Here is a 26,640-nt window from a genome sequence, read left to right as displayed (position 1 = left end):
GACTGTAAGAACATTGTAATTTGTTATCATTATACAGCCAGCACAAAGCAAAGTACCTGCTGTATAATGTAACTAATGACTATTTGCTGAATTTGTTGAACCAGTGGAAAGAGAAGTGATAACTGGAATTATTTCATAACTTTAAACAGTGCAAACCACTAGAAACCTATCAAAAGTTCTGAATTCCCAAGAGGAGGGAATGTCCCACCAGATGCTAGGACAGTCCCCAATGAGTACTTTATAGGATTTTGTTGTTGTTCAATCCTGATTCTTCATGATTCTGTGGACCACAGCACCCCAATACTGTCCATCAAGTTTTCTTGGCAAAGATACTAGAGTGGTTTGCCATTTCCTTCTTCACTGGATTAAGGCAAACAGAGGTTAAGTGACTTGCCCAGGGTCACACAGCTAGAACAGTGATTCAGGCAGGATTTGAATTCAGGTCTTCCTGACTCCAAGCCTAGTGCTCTAGCCACTGCTCCACCTAGCTGAGTCTATAGGACTTACTTCCTTAAAATTCTATATTTGACCTTAAGCCTCTCAATCTATTGTCCTCTATCTTTACTGCTTTCCACAAAGCTTTGATCATACTTTAGGTCATCATCATCTCTAGTCTAGACAACAACAGTCTTCTAATTGGCCTCTCTGTTGACAGTCTCTCCCCTGTCCACAAAGCTTCCAAAATAATCTTTCCAAAGCCCAAATCTGACAAAGATGACAAAAGACTCTTTCCAAAACCTAGATTTGACAATGTCATGCCCTGCTTGAAAATGTTCAGTTGCTCTCTACTGTCCCTAGGATAAAATAAAAATTCTTCAGTCTGACATTTAAAGCCCTCCACTGTCTGGTCCCAGCCTACTTCTCAAGTCCTATTTCACATCAATCTACTTACCAATTAAACTGGCCTACAAACTGCTCCCCAAATTTTACATTCTACCTCCCTTCTCTGTTTCATTGCATAGGCTATCCCCCATTTCCCTACAGTGGTTAGTGTTCTCTCCTTCTTCCAATTATCTTGCATTTATTTATCAGCGTATTTTTTTATCTGATCACAGATTTATGCTCCATTAAAAAAAGGAACTGGGTGATTGTTCCTTCCCCTCCCAACCCGCCCCCCACCCCAGATTTACCAAGGTATATGAAGATACAAAGTGCTTAATTTTTTTTGGATCTATTTAATAACTATTGAATTGATCTATTGAATTTTATTTTAAAATCCTATACAACATATAAATGAAGTATGATTATCCTCATTTTATAAACAAGGTAAGTGAAGTTCTGAGCAGTAAAATGATTGGTCAAAGATCATATACCTGGTAAATAAAAATGGGAAAACCTGGATTCACACTTGGCTCCTGATTCATGCTCTACAACAATAGGAATTTGAAAGATAAGGAACAAAAACCTAATTTCTACCTAGGATTTACAACTGACCAGCTTGCTAAAATCCTCCGATGATATTAATGTTTAGAAAATGAGGAAGAGAATATCACCATATGCAATTCAGTTCTTACCAAGTATGCTATGAAATGTGTCACACATTAATAATTGCAACACAGAGAAAGGAGGAAATTTGTCTCAATGAGCTGAAAACTGGCTATCGGCCAAAGAAAGAAAAAATAAGTATAAGTATCTTATTCTGGATCAAGAGAATGAGAAAAGAAGTTCTATTCTTAGAACAGCAGCATGTCATATCATGGTAAGTAAATAATGAGGATCCCACAAATCCAGACTCACAATATATGTGTGTGGCTTGACATTCTACAAAAAGATTCATCTTCTTATACATTGACTCACCAGGAGTCTTTCCAAACATAAACTCCCCTAGTAAATTTACAAAAAGATGTATTTATAATAATAATAATAATTAATAATAGCAGCTAACATCTAAATAGCTGGTTACGGTTCACAAAGCACTTTACATGTAAGAACATTTGATCCTTATACAAATTCTGGGAGACAGATGCCATTATCCCCATTTTACAGATGAAGAAACCAAGGCATGGAATATAAGTGACTTGCCCATGGTGACAAATGAATAAGGGTTCAGCAGAGTACCTGACACATAGTAAACATTTAATAGATATTTAGTGATTGAATGAGGCAGAATTTGAACTCAGGCTTCCTGACTCCAAGCCCAGCACTCTATGCACTGTACCGCTTAGATGCCTAAATACTTACGTTTTCATCTTTCCTTTTGAAAAGCAAGATGGCAAAAAAAAAAAAAAATTATAAATCTTGCCTCATGCAAACTGTATAAAAACTGTTATACACAGGGAAGACAAGACTAAAGGGAAGTGTCCCTGTAACAGTGGCTTTCAGGTACTTGAAGCAGTTTCAGGTAGAAGGGTTAGTCATTCTGTTCATCCCCAGAGGGCAGAATTTGCAAGGACTTGCAAAGAGACAGCTTTTAGTTGAATGCAAGAAAAATCTTTATGACATTTAGAGCTGTCCAAAAGTGAAATTCGATGCCACAAAATAAAACTTCTCTTCTACTGAACCTATTTGAGGTGAAGCTGGATAGCTATTTCTCAACAATGTTGGAGAAAGGATTCCTGTTTTCATTTGGGTTTAGAAATCTCTACAGTCACTTCCAGCCATAGATTCTGTGATTGTGAGAGAATCAAGTGATAAGCATTAAAGAACCTGGGAAGGGGAGGATTAGCTGTAAGAGGAGAAAAGGGGGAGGGGCAGGTTAGGAAGTGCTTTTGCCAAACAGAGGATTTTATTTGATCCTGGAGGTGGTGAAAAGTCACTAGGGATTATTGAATAGGAGGGTGCCATGGGCAGGTTATTAAGAACATGTTGACAGGTGAGTGAAAGATGGACTGGAGTAAGGGGAGACACTGCAGAGAACCCCATCAGCAGGCTATATCAATAGTCCAGGTGTGAGGTGATGAGAGCCAGCACCTGAGTCAGGACAGTGTCAGAGGAGAGAAGGGGCCATATGTGAGACATGTGACAAAAATAAAATTGACAGGCCTTGGCAACAGATTGGACATGGGGGTGAAAGAGAGTAAGAAATGAAGGATGACACCTAGATTGCAAGCTGGGGTGACTAAAACGATAATGGTATCCTCAACAATAATGGAGGGGGGAAAGAAGTGATGGGGAGGGGGGTTGGAAAGGGGTGGGGAATAATGAGTTCAGTTTCAGTCTTGCTGAATTTAGGAAAAAGAGAAGCTTGAAGTTAAAAGTGTAGCATGATTTTTCAAGTACAGTGAAGCTTATTCTCTTCCTACTATTCAATCCTAGGCTTCCTAGTCAACTCATTGTTCATATGGGATATTGTACAATATATATGTATTGAATAACAAATACTATGGTCATCTAAACTGCATATCAGCCTGGAGAATAAGTACTCTTTAACTACATTTTTTTCTGTGTGAATAGTTAAGCCAAACTTTTTTGAATGACTATGGATATACAGAGGATCTACAATGTTCTAAGGATTAGTAGAATCATTACAATGTCATTAGCAATAGGAACATCTACAAGGAATTCCCTTTCAATTTGGACTCGACCCTCCATGTCCTCCATGACAGTGGCAAATACTTCTGTTGAGTATATAGCTCTATTTTACCAATTGATAGAAAGTAGGGGAGGGATAGGGGGGTAGACCTGTGATTTTGTAGATATAAGTAATTTCTTCTAAGGAATTTCCTCTAACATTCAGGTCAGCAACTTCTCTGCAATTTATAGTTTTAGTTAGGTTAATTGCCTAATGTTACAGAACCAGGGTATGTCAAAGATAGGACTGTAACCCAGGTCTCCAAGGACAACTTCCCATCCACTACACCAGGCTGCCTCTACTTTAGTAGTACTAATCAAAAAGTCAAAGTTATTTCTATTGTGTCTTTCCAGGAATCTTATGAGTGTAACATAAACATGAAAGAAATATTGATGAAGAAAAGCTTATAAGGCAGTATTTTTGCTTTACTAGATTAAATGCTTTTTTTTCCTGTTAATAAGTAGTATTTCTAGGGCAGCTAGGTGATGCAGTGGATAAAGCACTGGCCTTGGATTCAGGAGGACCTGAGTTCAAATCCAGCCTCAGACACTTGACACTTACTAGCTGTGTGACCCTGGGCAAGTCACTTAACCCTCATTGCCCCACCAAAAAAAAAAAATTTGAATAAGTAATATTACCAGGTTTTATTTTCTCTGTATTTTCAGTGAATTATATGACCGTAGTTCATGGTCAACTGTAGAATATCATCATCAGAACTCCTGCTTGTTCCCTTCTCATAACTTTATTAAGTATATCTTCCATATATGTGCTTATTATTCCCATAAAGATTTTATAGATGATGAGAAAGTAGACAAATGGGTCAGTAATTTTAATATTTTCTCAGGCACCTTTTTTTATAGCAGAACATGTGTTCCACTAGAATAACCCTGCAAAACTGAGGATCACATCCATCATACACGAGGAATAGAGCTTTTGTGCAGAGTGTAGGACCTTACTAGAAAGAAAAACATAAGACATCTTAGTAATCTGAACTATCTAAAAATGGAGTGGGTTGCCTCCACAAGTAGTGAGTTCTCCAGCACTGAAGGTCTTCACATAATGACTGGATACAACTTGTCAGAGAGACTGGAGATGGACTCTATGCTTTGAGTAAAAGTTTGACTCCTGGAGTTCTTCCCAATTTTGCAATTAATCACCAAAGGAAGTTGCAACTGTAATAAAGGATGGCACAGTGGAACTCGAAAGGAAATTCACTGTGGATGTTTCTGTTTGCAGATGACACTGTAATGACTACACTAAGCCCTGGCACATAGTAGAGTGCCTTGATATCCTTAATAGTTTTAAAGAGTTTAGCATAACTAACCACAAAGAAAAAAAGGTATCTAAAGAGTACGTATTATCCAGGCTGACATGTAGTGGGAAAATCCACAGTGTTTGTCAGTTAACATTCATTGGGCACTTACTATGTTCCAGGCACTGTGCCAAGTACTAGAGATACAAAGAAAGGTAAGAATGACCCCTGCCTTCAAGAAGCTCACATTCTAACGAGGAAACAACATGCAATCAACTAGGTACATACAAGATATATGCAGTCTAAACTGGTGGTAATCCCAGAAGGAAGGTGATAGCAGTAAGGCAGAAAAGAAAAGAAGGTGAATTTGAGTTCAATCTTAAAGGAAGGCAGAAGGTGTAGATGAGGAGGGAGAGCCTTACAGGCACAGGGTACAGAAGCCAATGAAAAAAATACAGAGTCAAGAGATGGAATGCCATGGGTGAAGAGAAGCAAGAAATGTATTTTACTCAACAGAGAAACTGGAGAGAAAGTGGATAAAAGGTGAGAAGGAATAAGAGAGAGAATAGATTAAGGGAGGAATTCATCTTAAGCAAAACAAACTCCAAGGATGTAAAAAACATTTATAACTCTTTTTGTGGTGGCAAAGAATCAGAATCTGAAAGGGTTGCTATAAATTGGAGCACTACTGTGCTATAAGAAATGATAAGGAGGATTACTTCACAGAAACCTGAGAATATTGGATGAACTGATGTAGAGTGAAGTGAACAGAACCAGGAGAACAACTGATACAATGAACACAATATGGTAAAAACAAGTTTGAAAGAACTGGGAACTCAGATCAGTTTAATGGCCTACAAGCATTCCAGAAGACTAAGGACACAAAAGGCTAACCACTTCTTTGATAAAAGAAAGTGCAGAATTAGAGGGGAAAAATATGGACATGGCCAGTGTGGAAATGTGTCTGATTAACTACACATGTTAATAATGGGTTTTGCCATTGTGGAGAGCAATTTGAAGCTATGCCCAAAAGGCTATCAAACTGTGTATACCCTTTGATCCAGCAATACCCCTGCTAGGTTTATATAACAATGACATCCCCAAAAAAGAGAAAAAGACCTATTTGAACAAAAATATTTATAGCAGCTCTTTTTGTAGTAGCTAAAAAGTGGAAATAAAGGGAATGTCCATCCACTGGGGAATGGCTAAACAAGCTGTGGTATATGATGGTGATGGAATATTATTGTGCTATAAGAAATTACAAACAAGATGATTTCAGAAAGGCCTGGAAAGACTTGTGTGAACTGATGTATAGTGAAGTGAACAGAACCAAGAGAACCACAGAGACAGCAATATTGTTTGATGAAGAACTGTGAATAACTTAACTATTCTCAGGAATACAATGATCTAAAACAATCCCAAAGGACTAATGATGAACCATACTACCCATCTCCAAAGAAAGAACTGATATTGATTGAAGACAGACTGAAGCATGCTATTTTTCACTTTCTTTCATTTTTTTCTTTTATTCAAGTTTTCTTAGACAAAATTACTAATATGATAATGTTTTACATAAATGCATATGTATAACCTATATCTGATTGCTTACTGCTTCAAGAAAAGGGGAGGGGAGGTAGGGAAGGAGAGAGAGAATTTGGAACTCAAACTTTAAATAAAAATGTTTATTGCTTAAAAAAATTTAAAAGAATGGGTTTTGGTTTTCTTTTTGTTCTCAACAGAGGAAGAGGGGGAGATTTCAGGGAGGAGGGTTATAAGATGGATTTTTGCTAATTAAAACAAGTTTTTAAAAATTTAAAGTGGAAAAAAAGATACTGCAAACTTAATACTGTCTCTCAAAGTCATGTATCAAATGGAACTTTCTTGTATTATTTTTTCAGATCTCACCTTCAGCACTCATAACATAAGCATATATACCAGTCACAATGAAAATTCAAATGTACTGTGTTAAGGACACCTTAGTGTTATAAAAGTCTTCATACTAGGTAGAATCTAAGAGCTCATTTAGTCCAATCTACTCATTTCACACATAAAACCTGAGAACAATCATTTGCCCAAAGTTATATTGTCAATGCTCGACTAAGCCTGAAGTCTCTTGAGTTCCCCCCTCAGGGCACTTTCTACCCCAATATGTTTCATCTCCAATTCTGCCCCTTTTTCCGCATTAGCTCCACGAGGGCAAGGGTTGTCATGATTTTTCTTACCTGTATCCTTAGGGCCTAGCATGGTGCCCAGTATATAGAAGGTGTTTAATGTTTATTGACTACTGAAAAAGACTATAATCTTTTGGTAACCAATTTAAGATCTTTCTACAACTATTGGTTCAGTACAATAACTTTACTCAGTACTGCCAGGAGCACAATGATATATAATACACAATCCCCAACCTCCCAGAACTAAGTTTAGTCAGAGAGATAAAACATAAGTAACAGTTGGCATTTATATAGCTCTTTAAGATTTGCACTTTAAAATATGCACTTTAAAAATATCATTTCATTTTATCCTCACAAGAACACTGGGAGGCAGGTGCTATTATTCCCATTTTATAGACAAAGAAACTAAGGTACAGAGAGTTTCATACTCACATACACAAACACACACACACATACCACCCTGGTATCAGAAGTAGGATTTGAATAAGACTTCCAGGCTCTGGATGTAGTGTTCAATCTGATAAAAATAATAGCTAATAATAACAGCTAACATTTATATAGTGCTTTAAGGTTTGAAAAGTACACATTACACAACCCTGTGACGTAAAAGTTATTCTTATCACCATTTTACAGATGAGGACCATGAGGCACAGACTGCAAATAAATGGCTTGCACAGGTTCACAGAGCCTAATACCCGAGGCAATCCTTGAACACAAATAAACACCTTACAAATTAGATTAAGATGAGAAGCATAGAGTGTTATGAGACAGCAGCACTGTACAGTGGAATAAGCAATGAACTTGGAGAAAGCTGAAACCTGTGTTCAAATCCCGTCTCTGATATTGATACACGTACAATTCATGATCTCTCTGAGCCTATGCTTCATCTAGGTAATGAGAAGCTAGCTCTCTTCAAACCTTAAGCATAATAGTCAAATATTATTCTTCAACCAGATGAAAGAGAGACAAGAGACAGAGACCAGAGATCAGAGTAAGCATCATGGAAGAAGCAGCATTTGAAAAAGTCTTGGGGGATGGGGGGGAGGGGGTGCGGCAAAGGGCAGAAACTGAAAGAGGTTGAAGCATTCTAGGCAAAGAGAAGACCATGAGCAGAGGTGGGAAAGTACAGGACAGGTTCAGGGGACAGAGAGTTTTTCACTTTGGCTGGAAGACAATTTCCCAAACCTTAACTAATATTGTATCCTGGGGCAAAGACAAAGCACAGCTAATTTAGGAAAATATACTTAATTTTAAAGTTGTTTTGTTTTTTTGGCAGGGCAATGAGAGTTAAGTGACTTGCCCAGGGTCACACAGCTAGTAAGTGTCAAGGGTCTGAGGTCAGATTTGAACTCAGGTCCTCCTGAATCCAGGGGCAGTGCTTTATCCACTGCACCACCTAGCTGCCCCCGATATACTTAATTTTATATAATTTTTGAGGCATGCCCCTTTTCTTTCTGTTTCACAACAATGTTACAACATTACTCTTAAAGAAGAAAGGTTCAAGTTTTGCTGGACAGACCAGAGCAAGAGTTGGCAAACCCCAGTCCCAGTCCAAATCCTGTCCAATGCCTGTTGTGACCAGAGTTTGCTGACCCCTGGACTAGAGTACAATGATTCAGATAAACAAGCCTCTCATGGATTAGATGCTACTAAGTGTCATCATGGCCAGAACATTGGACTTCCAGTGAGGAAGACATGAAAATCCTGCCTTGGGCACTTATTAGTTCTGTGACTCTGGGTAAACTCTGTCACCCTCAGTTTTCTCATCTAAAAAATGAGGATAATAACAGCACCCACCTCCCAGGGGTGTTGTGTGAATAGAATGAAATCATATATGTATTGCACTTTGTTCAACTGAAAACACTATATAAAGTTAGCCATTATTAGCTATTAGCTATATGAAAGCAACAAGCTTAAAATGATTTTGGGCGATTATAAGGCACAGAATACCAACCTTGTTTTCACAGATTCTGGGGTAATCACTTAGGAGGCTTGATTTATAGTTTAGATGATCTGCGCAACACAGTGCAGGCCTTCATTGCATTCTTTTGCTATTTCTAGGGCATCATAATACTCAAACTACCCATATCTCAGTTGTGAATCTTAACAACCAGTCATTACCTTTTCCAGTCAGACATATACCCTTGTTAATATTTTGTCATTTATCACTTGCCATTCGCCACTGGTAATATGCTGCAGACTGCTTAGACCCACCATGCCCCCTTTAAGTTCTTTAGCAATTTCATTCTTCTGGGAGCCTAACATTCCTTGATTTGCAGCCATTGAGCATTACCAAGAAAATATTGAAAATACTGGGGTCAAAGAAAGGGGCTTTTTTTGCCAACAAGCTACGTTGGGGGGGTGGGGCAGCTAGGTGGCGTAGTGGATAAAACACCGGCCCTGGATTCAGGAGGACCTGAGTTCAAATCTGGTCTCAGACACTTGACACTTACTAGCTGTGTGACCCTGGGCAAGTCACTTAACCCTCACTGCCCTGCAAAAAAACAAAACCAAAAAAAACAAGCTACTTGGGGAAGATGAAGGTTTGGGTTTTTTTGTAAATGTATTTTTATTACGTAGTAACGATAAAAATATATATGTACTATTGATTTCTTCAAACATTAAATGATGACACTGAAATATGTCCACTTTGATGTATTCTTCTCCTACTTTAGAATCTGTAAAGATCCTAACCTAAAGAAACAGAAGTAACTGCACAAGAGAGACCCTAAGGTGTTCCAATGCTGCTTGTGAACCGCAAATGATGGCAGATGTCTTCCACTTAACCAAATACACCTTTGGCAACTGTATATTGAAAGTATCATTAACAGTTTTCTGCTGTTTCTTCTTTGAATTACAATAGTATCCAACAAAGCTGCTAAACACTGGACAATATTTAAGGTCAAAAGCACAACCACATGTTCTTCCAAATGATGCCTTGGCTCCTGTGGGCCAACATTCTTCATTGATAACTGTTTAGGTGTCATCTTATCTGGTTCTTCTACTGCCTTATTCTAAGTCTTAGCTAATGCCATCATCTTCTTTACTACTGATTCATTGAGTTTACAATGTACACTACAGTCTCGAAGTATCAAACTTGCCATCCAATTCTTCTCATGCAAATTTAGCCACATCTTCTGTTCTAGCACATTCTTTTTATAGTTGATAGTAATGGAGTAATAATGTCTGCTCAGCCCATGAGTTGATACCTGGATAGATGGCCTGGTTAAGTGATCTATATCTGGAGTTGTTTGTCTGGGTTCGTGTCCCAAGACTATCATATTAGCACTGATAAATCTGAATGTATCAATAACTACCTTCCTTTGACACTGTGAAGCACTATGTATTTAATTAGATGGGATCAAGTCATCTCTTCTCTGCCTGATTCTGAGCCCAGGACATCTCTAATGTCTACATAAGGTAAACAAATAAATGAACTAATTCCAAAGGCTATTCATTCAACTATATGTCATAGTTGGGCAGTATTTATTTTCCATAGACTTAGTTTTACCACTTTATATGGTTAAACCAATTTCTCTTACATTCCTATGGATTTTGCTGAGGTGGCTTTGCTGTCTCCTGGGGCTGAATGCAACTTGTACAATTTCATCTGCAAATATAGCATTTAGAAAACTGTGCCACAAATAAGAGATTTTATGCTATGCAAGCTATCACCCATGACATATGTGAATACGTTAGATGAGTATATCTCTCCATCTTTTACCCTTTGGTTGATGTCAGTACTCAGCAGAATAATAAAGTTATCTTCATAGTTGCATCTGCCATAGATTCTTTTAAATGATAATATATATGTGGGGGATGGAGGATGTCTTGTTTGAGGAGAGCCTTTAAGGTGGCATTTTGTTCTCTTCAGTCATGTACCTTTTTAAAAAGATACTTCAGTATCTCCTATTTTCTGTACAATTCAGTCATTTGTGTGACTTTAAAGATAAGGTCAGTCTATGAAAGCCAGTTTGTTCTCTACTCATAATTTCATCCTGATGTCTGTACAGTTCATTCTCATAAAGATTTTATAGAGGTGAACAAGCCAACATATGGGTTGGTAGTTATGTATTTATGTATTTTCAGTCATTTAATTGCCCGTTCGATTTTTTTTAAATCATCCTCTCAAATTTTTGTATCTTAAAAAATCCATCTCTGAATGCCTTTTAAACTGTGTCACGTCCACTCTTGATACTTTCTAGATGTACTTGGTCAGGTCCAACTGCTCTTTCTGAATTCATTTAAGTGCCAGCAACACTTCTTCCTAATAGAAGAATATAAGGCACTGAGGCAGCAGGATACCAGTGGGCTGAGTTCTATATGACCACCAATGAAAAAGAGATAACTATAAAAATGCCAGCAGGATTGTTCCCTTTAAGGCCTAATCTTTGAACTCATTCTAGTGTGATCTATTCCACTGCCTCGTGATGGCACGTAAAGGTTTTCCTTTTTTTTTTTAATTTGTTTATGGCCAACAGCTTTTAAAAGCTGTTCCAGTGAATCACTCACTATGGCAGATTTTAACCAGAAGAAAAGTCTTCACAAATGAGTTTAACAACAGACTATGTTCTGGAACAAAGCACAAGAACCTCACTGCCGAAAGGTATAGCCACAGCAATATGAACATGTATGTGAGCACACACATATGCACATGTACACACACACGCGCACCTGATGGAGACAACATGGGTTTCAGTCTTACCTCTGACACACTATCAGAGCACAGGCAAGTCACAGCCTCTCTGACTTCTAGACAATTCACTAAGACCTACCTATTAAACTATAGACAGGCTGTACTCTTCATTCCAAGGAGTTCCACACCAACAAAATCACACTCCTCAGTCAACCAATACATACCTTGATATCTAGTGACTTCAATATGAAGTGGGCACATGAAACAATGAAAGAAAGCTATGTTGTAAAATATGGTTCAGAATCAATAAATGAAAGGCCAAAACTTGCCAGATGTCCTGCACCCACATTTCATTAATAATTGGCTAAAGAAGAGGGCTAGAAGGCAATGAATGGGAGGACACTAGGGAATATCAGAGAAAATGAAATATGGCTATACCTAAATTGAACAAAAAATGTCTGGAAGTAGACATAACTGTCATTTCAGAAATAAGAAGTTGTCTATACATAGTAAGATCGCAAAATGGTTAATGGAATGGTCAAAGACCAAATCAGAGTAAACACCCAATCAGGACAAAGATAAGAACATGGCACTACACATAAGATGACAGCAACTCCAACCCAACCTGTTTAAACAATCTGTTGATTCCAAACTAGGAAGAAAATAACACCAATTTAGAAAGAAAGCTCATTTGCATAACATTATGGAGGCAGATGACAGATGATTATCAACAAACAGCAGTGTATCTCAAAACAGTGAAAAGCAGGTGGGGAGCAAACAAGCTTGGAGAGTTTGGTATGGGATCCAACTAAGCTGGATCATTCTTTATGATAACACAGTCTCCATTCAAAACCTCAAGCAAATGGAAAATCTCTAAGGGTGAATCACACATGTACCCCATCAGACAGGCATTTCTCTTACCTTACAATGGGAAGTTTTGTAAATGGGACAGGAGGCAAGTTTAATCCATCTGGGAGAGAGAGAAGCTCCATTGTTCCTGGGCATTTTGAAGTGTAGCTTTCTAAGCTCTGTGTCACGTCCTTTTTCTCTAAAGAGGCGAAATGAGGAAATAAAGATTGGTCACAGAGAAATGATACTGGCAAATCTCCTAACGCATAAAACACACAGAACCTTAGAATGCTAGAACCAGATGATGGTACAGGAAGGATTATGTAGCCTAACCTCCATTTACACATATTGAGACCAGAGGTTCAAAGTCACACAACTCAGAGGCAGAAGAAATAGATCTAGAATCCTCGAGTGAGGGGCAGGGCAAGGCTAGAACCTAGGTCTCTTGACCATTACATTCCATACACCTCCTTTGATCTCTACCCCACTCCAAACAAGTTGCTAAGGAGAAATGGAAAAATAATACATTTGATAACATAAACATTAAGGCAATGATTTTGGAGAATTCAGAAGTGTAATTTAATTGGTAAACCATTAACCAAACAAATTCCTATATCTAACTATTGGTTGTTGTTGCTGTTGCTATTGTTTGTTGAGGAGGCCAAAAAAGCAACCACACTAAATTTTGAGTACAGTCATGTTAATTTGTATATGGAAAAACATGAAATATAATATAAAAATTTTCTTTAATTTATACATAGTAAGTCTGCCAAAGAATTCCACCTATCATGTAAATTAGCTCACTTGCCTAATGTTAGGTTTATTAAGTTTAGCTATATAGGTTATATCCCATTATGCTGTCTCTAAAAATTCAAGAGTTATCAAAGGAATTAACCTATTGGCTATATACAGTGCATCTAAATTATAAGAGACTCATGGTAAAGTGGAAAGAGGACTAAAAGAAAAGTCCAAAGACCTGATTTCTAGCCCTGGTGCTGCCACATACCTGAAAGTAGAGATTGTCTCTTTTTGTATCCATAACCCCAGGACCTAGTACAGTGCCTGCAACCTAGTAGTAGGTACTTAATAAATACTTATTGGGGCAGCGAGGTGGCACAGCGGATAGAGCACTGACCCTGGATTCAGGAGGACCTGAGTTCAAATCCGGCCTTACTAGTTGTGTGACCCTGGGCAAGTCACTTAACCCCAAGTCACTTAACCCCAATTGCCTCACTAAAATAAAATAAAATAAAATAAAATAAAATAAAATAAAATAAAATAAAATAAAATAAAATAAAATAAAATAAAATAAATAAATACTTATTGACTGATTTATTAGAAAAGACATTTCACCCCTCTGGTCTCTTTCTTATTGGACCCCACCATTAAACTGATCTAAGTCAGGCTGGAGAATAGCCTTGTAGAAGAATGATAGTTTTTACTCAGTTGAAAGTTTTGGTTGTTTTTAAATTTTAGGGTTGTTTTAATTCATTTGTCAGAAACAGAATTTACAAAAAATATATATATAACTTATTCAAGCTGACACCAACAAAGTCCAACCTGTCTTTCCCATTCTATGTGTTCATATAAAACATTCAAGCACTTTTAAAGGGCCTTGTTTTTGCTTTTGCTTTTTTTTCCCTTTAGAGCAAAATACAAACTTGTTGAGTTTTTTGAAGCAAAATAAAATGATTTTATAGAACAGTATAGGAAATAGCAACAAAAGCACTGAAGAAATCCAATTTCCAATTTTTTCAGCATCAGTTTTGCAAATTGGAGGCAAAATTCCATCTGGTGCCTTTCCTCCTCCTCCTTCTCCTTTTCCTTTCAGCAAGATGTTATAAGGCTCACTGGATTCACCAGTGCCACAGGTTTTTTTCCCCCCAAGTTGTATGGTGCTTTTAATTTTAAATGTCACACAAAAATCTCAAGATGTAACTTTAAAAGTGTTAAGAGGGTAAGCTTCTCAGAATGAAAATAGCCATTTCTAAAACAAGGGACTTAATAGTAGAATTTCTTACAAGTCTTAGAATCATAAAATGTTCACGCTAGGAAGAATCTCAGAATATTAAAAGATGTAACATTAGACTTGTAAGGGATGTTAAAACAAAGAAGATAGTCTATTAGAGCTAGAGGGGACCTTACAGGTGATCTAGACCAACCAAAAAACAAACAACTGAGAAGACTTCAGTCCAATAAGGTTAGGTGACTTGCTAAAGGTAACACAACTAGATTATTAGTGATGACTAAAATTCTAACTCCAATTCAAATGTCCTCTTTTTCCTCCCTGCTCTTTGAACTAAATGCAATCTAACAGACATTTTAAGACGATTTTTAGTTTCTGAAAAAATGCCAAACACTATTCACTACAGTTTTATATCAGCTCACTATTACAATTTACCCAAAAGCACAACATAGCAAAGATTATATATGGTTGATAAACAGATTGTCACCATAAGCAGAGATTTTTAGAAACCTGAAAGTTTGGGGGCCTACTGATTCTGAATCACAACAGAAGATTCAAGGAGAAGGCTCACTGGCTTCTGAGCAACTTGGTGTGAAAAGCCATTAGATTGGCTATATACAGTACATTATTATTAGAAACATTAATTTGATCCCTTAATGATTCCAACTGATACTTGTATGGCCTGGTTACTGGAATGCAAAACAAGGGCTAAAAATTCTAATAATTCTTTGAATAGACTAAAATCAAGTTGATGCTTAAGATTAATTCTTTTTACAGTTTTTATTGCTTCTCATTTCAAATGATTTGGAAATAGTAATTTTTGGAGGCAATTTCTACAACATTTAAAGCTGGAAGGGAGCTTAAAGGTCATATATTGAGCATACTAATTGTACAAATATAAGTTCGTTTGAACCGGATTAAGTAGAAGGCACTTATCTAGGATTAAAGAATTTTCACAAAGGGGAATTTTCTGGATAATGTTACAAATAATTTCAGAGGTACAGATTCATAAAGACTCATTCAAAACACCAAACTTGACAACAATCAATCAACAAGCATTTCTTAAATGTTTACTAAGAATTAAGTACTCTGCTATGCAAAAACAGTCCTAAATATTACAAATGTAATACAAAAATGAGGAAATGTGCATGTTATTTAATTTGTGTAAATTAATTTAACCCTTGTACTCAGAATGAAGTTGTGATTGCAAACCAAAGAAATGGTATGCTGTAAACTAAGTTATTTTTATTAGATCTGAAAAAAAGAAGATTGGTTGATACCATAGGTAACTGAAAATGGGTTCAGATCAAAATTAGCATACCTGAGAAAGACTGAACTAGCTCCTAAGTTAAAGCTTTCTAATGGATTTACCTAAAAAGGTTAATTTTCAAAGTAACAAGATAGATACTATTGAAATTTTCTTTAAAAAGACACTTTACACTAAGCCTAAACACCTCAAGAGATGCATTTCTTTTTCTAGAAATTTAAAAGTATATACAAGTTTGGGGCACTTAGGTGGCACTGACCCTGGATTCAGGAGGACCTGAGTTCAAATCTGGCCTCAGACACTTGACACTTACTATCTGTGTGACCCTGGGCAAGTCACTTAACCCCAATTGCCTCATAAAAAAAAAAAAAGTATATACAAGTTTAAAGAAAGTCCAGATGCTACCCTTAGCTACAGGGTTCATTAGAAAAGTATAAAATGTACTCATCAAGACTTTGATTGACATTTGCATGAAAATTGGTTCAATGTTATTTCACAGTTTATCTGTTCTTGTTTCTTCTAAGTAATAATCTCTGACAAGCATGCCTACAGTAAGTCAGCTAAGATGTTCTGAATAGGTAGAAAATAGAAGGCAGGAGGAACTAAACACACACAGCATCATAATAGGCCCATCAAGATTTTCCTGCTAAAGAGCTGTAACAAAAAAGGCCAAGCAAGAATACATAATAATGTAGAAAAAAGGGATGTTTCACCTGACACTGAACAAATGATTCTCTATAAAATCAGACTTAAGTAATAATAATAGAAACTCCCTTAGATTAGCACTTTCTTTATATTTGCAAAGCACTTCACATAGAATAATTTCATTTAACCTCCAAAATTGGAGGAAAAACAAGTAGACCAATTCAGGAGATGAGGAGAGGAGATTCCGGAAGTCATATACCTGGAAAGTGACAAAACAGGGACTTCAATTCACATCTTCACGGAACAAGCCCATATCTCTTTCAACTAAAACTTTCAAATCATAAGGATACTATACAATATAATGGGAACAAAGCAAATCACCTAAATATACTTATGCACTGAAAGAGTACTTAAAGTAGCAGATCAGGGACCAAACCCAAATCCTCTGTTCTAAATCCAGTGATGTTTCTAATAATATTATTTTTTTTTAAGTGAGGCAACTGGGGTTAAGTGACTTGTCCAGGGTCACACAGCTAGTAAGTGCTAAGTGTCTGAAGCCAAATTTGAACTCAGGTACTCCTGATTCTAGGGCTGGTATTCTATCCACTGCGCCATCTAGCTGCCCCCAATAATATTCTCTTACAGAGTATGATGAAGTGGACAGAATTTTGGACTTGGGGTCACAAAGACCTGGGCTGAAATTCTGCTTCTAATACTTATTAGCTATATATCTTTGTTTCCCACCTGGCTACACTTCTTGGGAACTTCTCAATCATACCATCATACCCCAGAAAACTCATCACTGAGAAACCCCATCACCCTGAAAGATCAAATCTGCCATGGTACTTACACTTCATTAACACCCTCTGTTCCTCTGACTGGAAGGCAAGGCCATGAACTATTAAGGAGGGGCATAAAGCCCACAATCCACAATCAGGCCAAACATCTCCTTTCTCACCTGGCTAAACTACTTGGGGACTTCTCACCATGCTCCAACATCAGCCACCTTTCCTGTATCCCCCCCACCCCTTTTCAACTTCCTTTCCTGTACTGTCTTCCCCCACTGGATTGTAAGCTCTTTGAAGGCAGTCGTTATCTTCCTTTTTGTATTTGGATCCCCAGTCCTTAGCACAATGCCTGGCACACAGTAAGTGCTTAATAATTTTTTTATTTACAGATTACTAGCTTTGTAACCATAGGAAAGTCACTTAAATTCTCTGAGCCTCATTTTCTTCATCTGTAAAATCATAGTGCCATCTCATTGTGCTGTTATGAAGCTCAGATAGATGAAAAATATAAAATAATTCAAAAACTTTAAAGTATTATATAAATGCCACTTATTATTATCTATTAGGGATTTGGGGGGGGATGGTAAGAGTGCAGACCTGGGATTCCATATATGTAGGGAATTTGGTGAGAAACAACCCACCAAGTTAGATGGGCAATTGTTATGATTTGTAGTCTTAAGAGAGGCGGCTAGGCACCAAGAGCTTAAATGACTTGCATGGTCTCACGGTATATGTCAGAAGAAGTACTTCAATCCAGGTTTCCTTGACCCTGAGGCCAAAATAATCATTTTCCTAGAATTACAGCATCTCTGAATTGAAAGGATCTCAGAGATTATCTAGTCTCATCTATAACTGAACAAGAATCTCCTCAACAACAGAAAGGACAAGCGATTTTCTAGCCTCTGCTTGAAAGGCTTATAGTGAAATGAGTGATAAACCAGGCAAGGGAAAGTACCCTTTTGGATTCAACAATAAAAAGACAAAAAAGGCAACAGTTTGAATGAAAAATATCTGAGCATTTATAACCTGCAAGTTCAACTTAAGTCAAGAGTATGGAATGGTAGCCAAAAAAGCTGTATGCTGAGGTCAAGTTAAGAGCTAAAATAACAAAACTAAGAAGCTAACAGTACCGGTGTAAACTATCTTAAAAAGATTGCTGTGTTCAGTTCTGGGTACCACGTTTTCGAAATTTCTTAATGTTCCGTGCTACCCATACCTTCTTTTACCTTTTCTGATTTTAAGAACATTGAGACATTAAGAAGTTGGAGTGAGAACAGAACCCAGAGGGCCATTTACTGTTAGAGGGAGGAGGAGGATCCAGCAAAGGAGACTGAGAAGTGGCCAGCATCATCTCTACCGAAACACGGTTGACACCTCAAGTATTGATATTGTTTCAGTATAAGAAGTTGGAGTGCTTACAGCTTCCAGATATGGAGGAATAGGGTGGTAAGGGGTGGGGGGTGGTAAGTCATGTTATATAAGGCTCCATTTAAGGAATCTGATACTTTTAGCTGGGAAGCGGGGGGGGGGGGGGGGGGGGGGGGGGGGCTGCGACGCATGGCAGGGTATAGATACCTGTCTTCAAAATCTAAAGGGCTGTCATAAAGAAGTAATTTCTTCCTATCTATTAGAATATAATGGATGTCGGGTTAAAATAGAGGCATAAAAGTTGCAGAAGAAGTCAGTTCACACACAAGTATTCTAGAAAAGATCTAAAAAGATCACTGGACCAAATAATGATCAAGAAAGCCAAAGAGAAACTACAGTAGGTGCTTTCATCCAGCCCAATTCTGCAGAGAAAGATAGCCAGAACCTTGCAGGCACTGAAAGGGGTACTGCCAAGTCTGTGAACAAGTTAACAAGCCAGAAGCCAGACCAAACATACTCCAAAGGTACCTGAAGTTCACAACACACTGTACCTAAAGAACAAGAAGCTCAAAATGATGGAGAAAGGAAGCTCCAAGAAGTCAGAAATATGCAGTTTTAACTACACTGACCAAGGGTTGGGGAGCTAACAGAGAGCCAATAACAATAACAACAGCCAAATGCTATTGCCAAAAGGAACTTAAAATATATTATCAAAGGGCAGCTAGGTAGTGCAGTGGATAAAGCACCAGCCCTGGATTCAGGAGAGCCTGAGTTCAAATCCGACCTCAAACACTTGACACTTACTAACTGTGTGACCCTGAGCAAGTCACTTAACCATCATTGCCCTGCCCCCCCCCAAAATATATATATATAACCAGAAATTACAAAGTTTAGGGCAATAAACTACAGGTTGCAAGGGTTTAGATTATGTTTTCCTCCCTGTTTCTCACTAAAGGCAAAAGATGCAGAAAAAGAAAAAAGTATTTGGGAAGTGAACAGCTGAATAAGAAAATGATAGGTGAATATAGGATTTGGATATCTGGACTACAGCCTAAATTATAGAACTTATATATTCATAACCAGAGATGGAGTATACTAACTGGGGTTGGTAAAAATGTATTTGCCTTGTGGTCTTGCAAACATAATTAAAAGGACTTTGAAATAAAAAATGAGGTAGGGAGAAAACTGTTAATGTATATGAACCAAGCCATTTATTATAGATAAGAACTATAGTGAAGGAAATATTCAAACATTCACAGAATTTAAAACCCAAAAAAAGAATCAAGAAATAAAACCCCTGGCGTCAAATATTTATAGATAAATGCTCAAAGTTGAAACAACAAAAAAAGAGGACCTAAAATTCAGATAGCAAGGAAGCAAATTTGACCTCAGTATCATCAAAACTTGGTAGGATGGGAACCATGACTAAAAAATCACTCTGGATAAGTAAGCCTTATTTTAAAAGATCACTCAATAAGCATCTATTAGGTGCCTATTTATGTCAGGCACAATGTTAGGCATGGAAGGGCTAATACAGTACCTATTCTCAAAAAGAGTACACTTTATTATGGAAGAGAATATAAGAATCAATAAAAAGAAATACAATAGAGTTTAGGGAAGGAGGGTGTTCACACCTTTAAAAAATCAGAACAGGTAAAAGAAGGTGTGGGTAGCATTAAACATTAAGAAAAAATACGGGGCAGCTAGGTGGTGTAGTGGATAAAGCGCTGACCCTGAATTCGGGAGGACCTGAGTTCAAATCCAGCCACAGACACTTGAGACTTACTAGCTGTGTGAACTTGGGCAAGTCACTTAACCCTCATTGCCCCGCAAAAAAGAAAGAAAGAGAGAGAGAGAGAGAGAGAGAAAGAAAGAAAGAAAGAAAGAAAGAAAGAAAGAAAGAAAGAAAGAAAGAAAGAAAGAAAGAAAGAAAGAAAGAAAGAAAGAAAGAAAGAAAGAAAGAAAGAAAGAAAGAAAGAAAGAAAGAATACTCCTTGTAGGTAAATCCAGAAGTTAAAAGTGATATGCAAAGATAGAGCTGATTAAAAACCAAGAGTGGGAATTGGAAACTGAGGGGATGCCCATGTAGATAAATAAATTATGGTATATGAGTGTGATGAAATTTATTGTGCTGAAATAAATGAAGAAGGGGGTAGTTTCAGAGAAACCTGGGAAAATCTCTATGAACAGATGCAAAGTGAAGTGAGCAGAAGCAAGGAGAACAATTTACACAGCAATATTAAAAAATAACCAACTGTGAAACACTTGGGAATTCTGATCAACACAATGACCCACAATTCCAAAGGAATCACAATGAAAAAAGCTATCCACCTCCTCACAAAGAATTGATGGACTCAAAGTACAGATTGAAGCATTTTTTCTTTATTTAGTTTTTTTTATTTAAGAATATGGCTAAATCATACATGTATAACCCATATCTGATTGCTTACCACCTCAGGTAGGGGAAAGGGGGAGGAGGGAAGGAGGGATAAAAATTGGAACCCAAAACTATAAATAAAAATGTTTATTACTTTAAAAAAAATATGGCTAATGGCAAAATTTATTTTGTATTACTTCATATTTGTAATGGATTTTGTATTTCTTGACTTCATGGGTGGGGAAAGGATAGCAAGGAGAGAAATTAAAACTGAAAATAAAACTGAATTTAATAAAAGATGAAAGCATGTTAACCTTAAATACATATATAGGGAGGAACAGAAGAACTTTTATTATCTAAGCATGCTACATGCAATAAGCATAGACCAGAGCAGCTAGGTGGCACAGTGGATAAAGCACTGGCCTTGGATTCAGGAGGACCTGAGTTCAAATCCAGCCTCAGACACTTGACACTTACTAGCTGTGTGACCCTGGGCAAGTCACTTAACCCTCATTGCCCCACCCAAAACAAAACAAAACAAAACAGAATGGACTGCTTTTTAGGGTAGTAAGGTTCCCATCACCAGAGGAATTTAATCAATGGTCAGCCTGGCTTCATCAAGAATATGTCATACTAGATTAACCTCACTTTTTTGCTATGGTTTACTAAGCTGGTAGATCAGGAAAATTCTGTAAATATCACTGTCTAAATTTTAACAAAGTGATAAAGTACCTAACACTATTCTTTTGCAAAATGTAGAGAGAGGTAGGCTATATGATAGGACGATTACACAGATCCCAAACTATCTCACTGTCCAGACTCAAAGATTTGTCCTAATTGAATTCATACTAACCTCTCTTCTCAAGTCTCTTGCTACACTCCACCCTCTGTCCCCTCAGCTGAGGCCCTCAATTCATACTCAAAGAAGAAAAGTTCCTTGCCTAGAGCTCTCTCTTCTCTACTCCTTCTCACCTCAAGGCCAGCCCCTCTCCATATAGGCATAGTCATCCCCCCCCCATCTCTTCTCCTGCAGAATGGTGCCACTATCATTCCCCTTTTCTCTAATCTACACTCTCTCCCTTCCCACTTGATCCTTCCCTGCTGCCCACAGTACAAACATGCCCAAGACTACTGCATCCCGGAAAAAACACCATGCCCACTAGCTAGCAATCCCTCCTTTCTTAGCCTAACTCCTTGAGAAAGACCTGAGTGCCTTCACATCCTTCCCTCTCACTCTATTCCAAACTCTATGTAATCTATCTTCCAACTCATTACACAAATGAAACTGCTCTCTCTAAAGTCAACAATTAGCTCTTAATTGTCAAATTGTTCCTCTATCCTCATCCTTCTTGACCTCTCTATAGCATTTGACATTATTAACTACCCTCTCTCCCTGGATGCTCTCTTCTCTAGATTTTTTGTGACACTGCTTCCTCTTTGTTCTCCTTCTGTCTGATCACTGCTCTCAGTCTCCTTTGCAGAATCCACGTCACACTACCCGTAGGTAAGGACCTTCTCCCCATCCCCACATCTCCCACCCTCCCCCACACCATCTACCCCCTCCCCGCCCTTCTGTCCTCTTCTCTTTTCATTCTACACTCTCATGTGGTGACCTCATCAACTCTGTGGCTTCAATTATCTCTATGCAAATAACTCCTAAATCTATGCGTGCAATCTCTCTTCAAGAGGGCTAGAACTACATCATCAACCTCCTATTACATATTTCTAACTAGATGTTCACATCAAACTGAGCAGGTCCGAAAATTATCTTAGCCCCAAAACCCACCCCTCTGAATTTCCTTATTATTTCCCTATTTTCCTAGCCACCCAAGTTCACAGCCTTGGTATCATCTGTATGAGATGATTATGGATTTGAATCAGATTAAACTCTGAGGATGGGGTCTGGAAGGTACCCAGCCCTGCCCCAGTATAGTTCGTTTAGAAGTTTATTGCTTGTCAAATTCTCACTGTCTCCTTTAAGTTTTATTGCCAATTAACAGTATTTTTACTTCTGCTTAGTCTCCCCACTTGTCAGCTACATATTAGTTTTGTCTGCAATCCATCATGTGTCAGAACCCCAGTCCCTGTTGAGTGGGTCAGGGAGTTTGCCCACCAATTCAATACTCGGGACTCAAGAAGAAAGGACGGGGCTCGGCACAGGATGCAGCAATTGAGTTGAGACCAGATGTTAAGTGACATGTCTCTTTTTCTCAGAGCAGAATCCCCTTGACCCTAGGGTCCCAACAATGTGTTATTCTTTTATTCTTTATTCTATTTCTTTGATTTCCCAACATAGCCGAAGATAAATTTTAACCCTGTCATCCTTCTAAAATTAACACAACTACAGAACAATGCTGAAGCACCTGAGTGACTCTTCCTGTTATTCAGGTTGAATATCTTTAGAGACAGAGGCCGGGAAAGGGGAGTCAGTGGGAACTGTGAGATCTGAAACATCTAACTGTCACTCCCCTGTTTCCTCTTCCTTTGGTTTGACCTTGTTCCCCCTCCCCTTTTCCCCCTTGTTCCTGGAACACGTATGCATGTCTCCATACATTGATCACGAGCTAAACGCACCCTGGGTGAGACAGGATTGGATGTTAGATTGTGAGCTTGCCCTAGTGTGCATGGGGACTTCCCCTCTGACCAACATTCCTATAAAAGGTCAAGGCATGTATTAGCTAGCGCGGCTCAGGTATTGAGTTTGCCCATTCCCATGGGAATGTAATAAATCTGTCTCTACTTGACTTGGTGGTCTCCTCGAGTTATTTGGGTAAACTGAGGCAGTTTGCCCCATACACATCCTAGGATTCTCATTCTCATTCATCTGACATATCCAATCATTTGCCAAATCTTGCCATTTCTATCTCCATCACATTTCTGGGATATGCCCTCTTCTGCCCTTTCACACAACCACCACCCTAGTTCAGACTCTAATCACTCCTTGGCTAGACTATCAGAATGGCCCCTCATTTATCTCCCTGACTTGGTTCCCCCCTTTACAATCCGTCCTCTACACAAGTGCCAAAGTGATTTTCCTAAAACATAGGTATGACTATGTTACTTCGCCCACCATTTAATAACTAACTCCTTTGATCAAACATAAATACCTATTTAGCATTTTTAAAGCACAAAACCTAATCACTTCTACTTTTCCAATGTAATTACATATTATTCTCCTCCAAGCTCTCTATGAGAGTATACTCAGATATACTGGCTTACTTGATGTTCCTCATACACAAAGCTCCATCTCCTGTGTCTGAGTCTTTGCACTAGCTGCCATGCCTGGAAAATTTTCTAGTCACATCTTGACCTCGTGGAATTCCTGTTTTCCTTCAAAACTCAGATCAAGTACCATCTTCTGCATGCAAGCCTTCCTGGTCTCTCCAGCTATTTAGGTCTCGCCCTTACCTTACATTTGATTTGGACATAACTGTTATAATACTATAAATGTATATATTTCCTCCCCCACTAGAATGTAAACTCTTTAAGGACTGGAGCCATTTTGATTTCGTCTTAGTATGCCAGTACTTAAGTACAGTACCTGTCACAGGGAAAACATTTAACAAATACTTGTTGATTGAACAATTGGAAGGAAATCTTTAATGGAGTGTCCCAATGAAACATTCTTTTCTTCATGTTAATATTTTTTATCAATGACTTGTACAAAGGCATAGAAATTTACCAATAGCACAACTGGGAGAGAGAGCTAAGGCACTGGATAAAAGCCAGAATCTAAAAAGATCTTGGCAATCTAGACAGTAGAACCAGGAGGAGAGGGTAGAAAGTCACAAAGACACAAGTTTAGGCATGATGTCAAGAATAATTACCTAACCATTAGTACTATCCAAAAGCATAATGGTCTAATGTGGCAGGGATTATCTTCTCCCACTATAAATATTCAAGAATATCGTGGATGGGAGGCAGCTAGGTAGCACAGTGGATAAAGCACCAGCCCTGGATTCAAGAGGATCTGAGTTCAAATCCAGCCTCAGACATTTGACTAGCTGTGTGACCCAGGGCAAATCACTTAACCCTCATTGCCCCGCCAAAAAAAGGAAGGGGGGGGAGGAATGGCTTGGATGAACATTTATCAGGTATGCTCTAGTGGAAATTCTTTTTTGGTTGTGGATTGAATTAAATGGCCATAGAAATCCCTTTCAACTCTAAAATTCTGTGTTATCATGTACAACATCTGTGCCTGACACATGAGTTTCATTAGACATTCATTTATTCAATAAACATTTATTGTGAGACTCAGACGAAGTAATGGATTTTAAATAGTTATTATGAAACACACTATACAAATATCAGAGATGCTACAGAAAAGGAAAAAATTAGTTTAGCTTTTTAAAGTCTGCATATGGCCAAGTCAGGTGATCATCCAAAACACCAACAATGAAACATCATAGTACCACACTAATGGTAGGAAAAACTATAATACATATCAAAACAAGACTTGTAATGTAATGTACTTGTCATGTAATAGGAAAAACAAACCTTCCTCTCCATACAACTTTGATTAACTACAGAAGCATGCAATGAAATAAGGATAGCAATGTTAACTGCCTCCTATCAACATTACTTAAAACTATTTTTTCACTTAATTACCACAGTGACAGTTTAGATTCTTTGATAAGCAGTCACTTGGGCACACTGAGAGATGAAATATTTTTCCTTAATCTATTCAAGCATATAAACACAGTCTGCCAAACTGAAGAGCAATTACATTAAGCCACTAGCTATTATATAACCTTCAGCTCAACCACTACCTAGAAGATTTTTTCCAAAATATCTTGAGAAACTTAATCATAAGCCCCAAAATAGGTGAGAGAAAACAGACATGTGATACAAAAATAATAAAAATATAACAAAAATTCTCAAGTGGCTAGTATGTGCAAAGCTCTTGGGAGATAAAAAATTTAGATAAGACATGGGTCACACTCTCACAGAGATGAGGCAATCTAATAAAAATAACTTTGAAACAAAGACAACAATGAACAAGGGAAAAGTAATTTATTTTAAATTAGAGGTACCTGTTGGTTGGAATATTAAAGTGGGTTCTACTTCTGGCTTATACCACTAGCTGTATAACTTAGGATATATCTATTCCCTTCTCTGGGCCTAAGGTTTCTCCTCTACAACATAAAGTGGTTAAACTAAATAATCTTTAAAGTTGTCTTCTTGTTCTGTGATCTCCATTATCGAATCTATCCTTATACTCAGCAATCTGGAATAGTTTAGGTAAACCAACAGAAAATAAAGGGATGAATGAGATGTGCTCTCAAAGTCCATTGTAGGCACATAACAAATGTTTGTTGACTTGATTTCTCATCATTTCAGAGGCTTTCTTTTTCAATGTATGGGTGTACCTTGTGCTATGCACCAGTCACACATTTCTAAAGATATCTACATTTAGATGTTCTGCCAGTACCACAAACTCAAAATGTCCAAAACTGAACTCATCTTCCCCAAAAAACCTATCACTAATATCAACTTCCTTATTTTAGTTGACAATTACCCAAAACCAAAACTGGAGTCTTCTTTTACTCACTCCTGTCCCTCAACCTCTCCTTTCAATAACCTCCAAGTCTTGTGGATTTTATCATTACAAATTCTTCTCCTTCAATTCAAGTCTTTCTCCTCCTTCACAAGAGATTTAACAGAAGTGTTGACTTCCTTCAATCTCTTGAGATCTACTAGTGTCAGGTCTTGTCAATTCTATCTCCATAATATCTCATATCTATCCTTTTTTTTCTACTCACACAACCACCAACATACTCCAAGAACTCTTCCCCTTTCATCTGGACTAC

General features: G+C 37.8%; 1 protein-coding gene across 1 annotated transcript in view; it reads right to left on the bottom strand.

Moving 5' to 3' along the window:
- Window positions 1-26,640, bottom strand: part of TRAPPC9 (trafficking protein particle complex subunit 9) — a 994,996-nt gene that overhangs the window by 822,991 nt on the left and 145,365 nt on the right. The window contains 1 exon segment of the mRNA XM_043975265.1: window positions 12,492-12,618. Within this exon segment, the coding sequence (XP_043831200.1) occupies window positions 12,492-12,618 (127 nt within the window).

Source organism: Dromiciops gliroides, chromosome 1, assembly GCF_019393635.1.
Source record: "Dromiciops gliroides isolate mDroGli1 chromosome 1, mDroGli1.pri, whole genome shotgun sequence".
Classification (NCBI taxonomy): Eukaryota; Metazoa; Chordata; class Mammalia; order Microbiotheria; family Microbiotheriidae; genus Dromiciops; species Dromiciops gliroides.
Note: the sequence above shows the minus strand (reverse complement) of the source record. Positions and strands in the feature narration are given on the sequence as shown.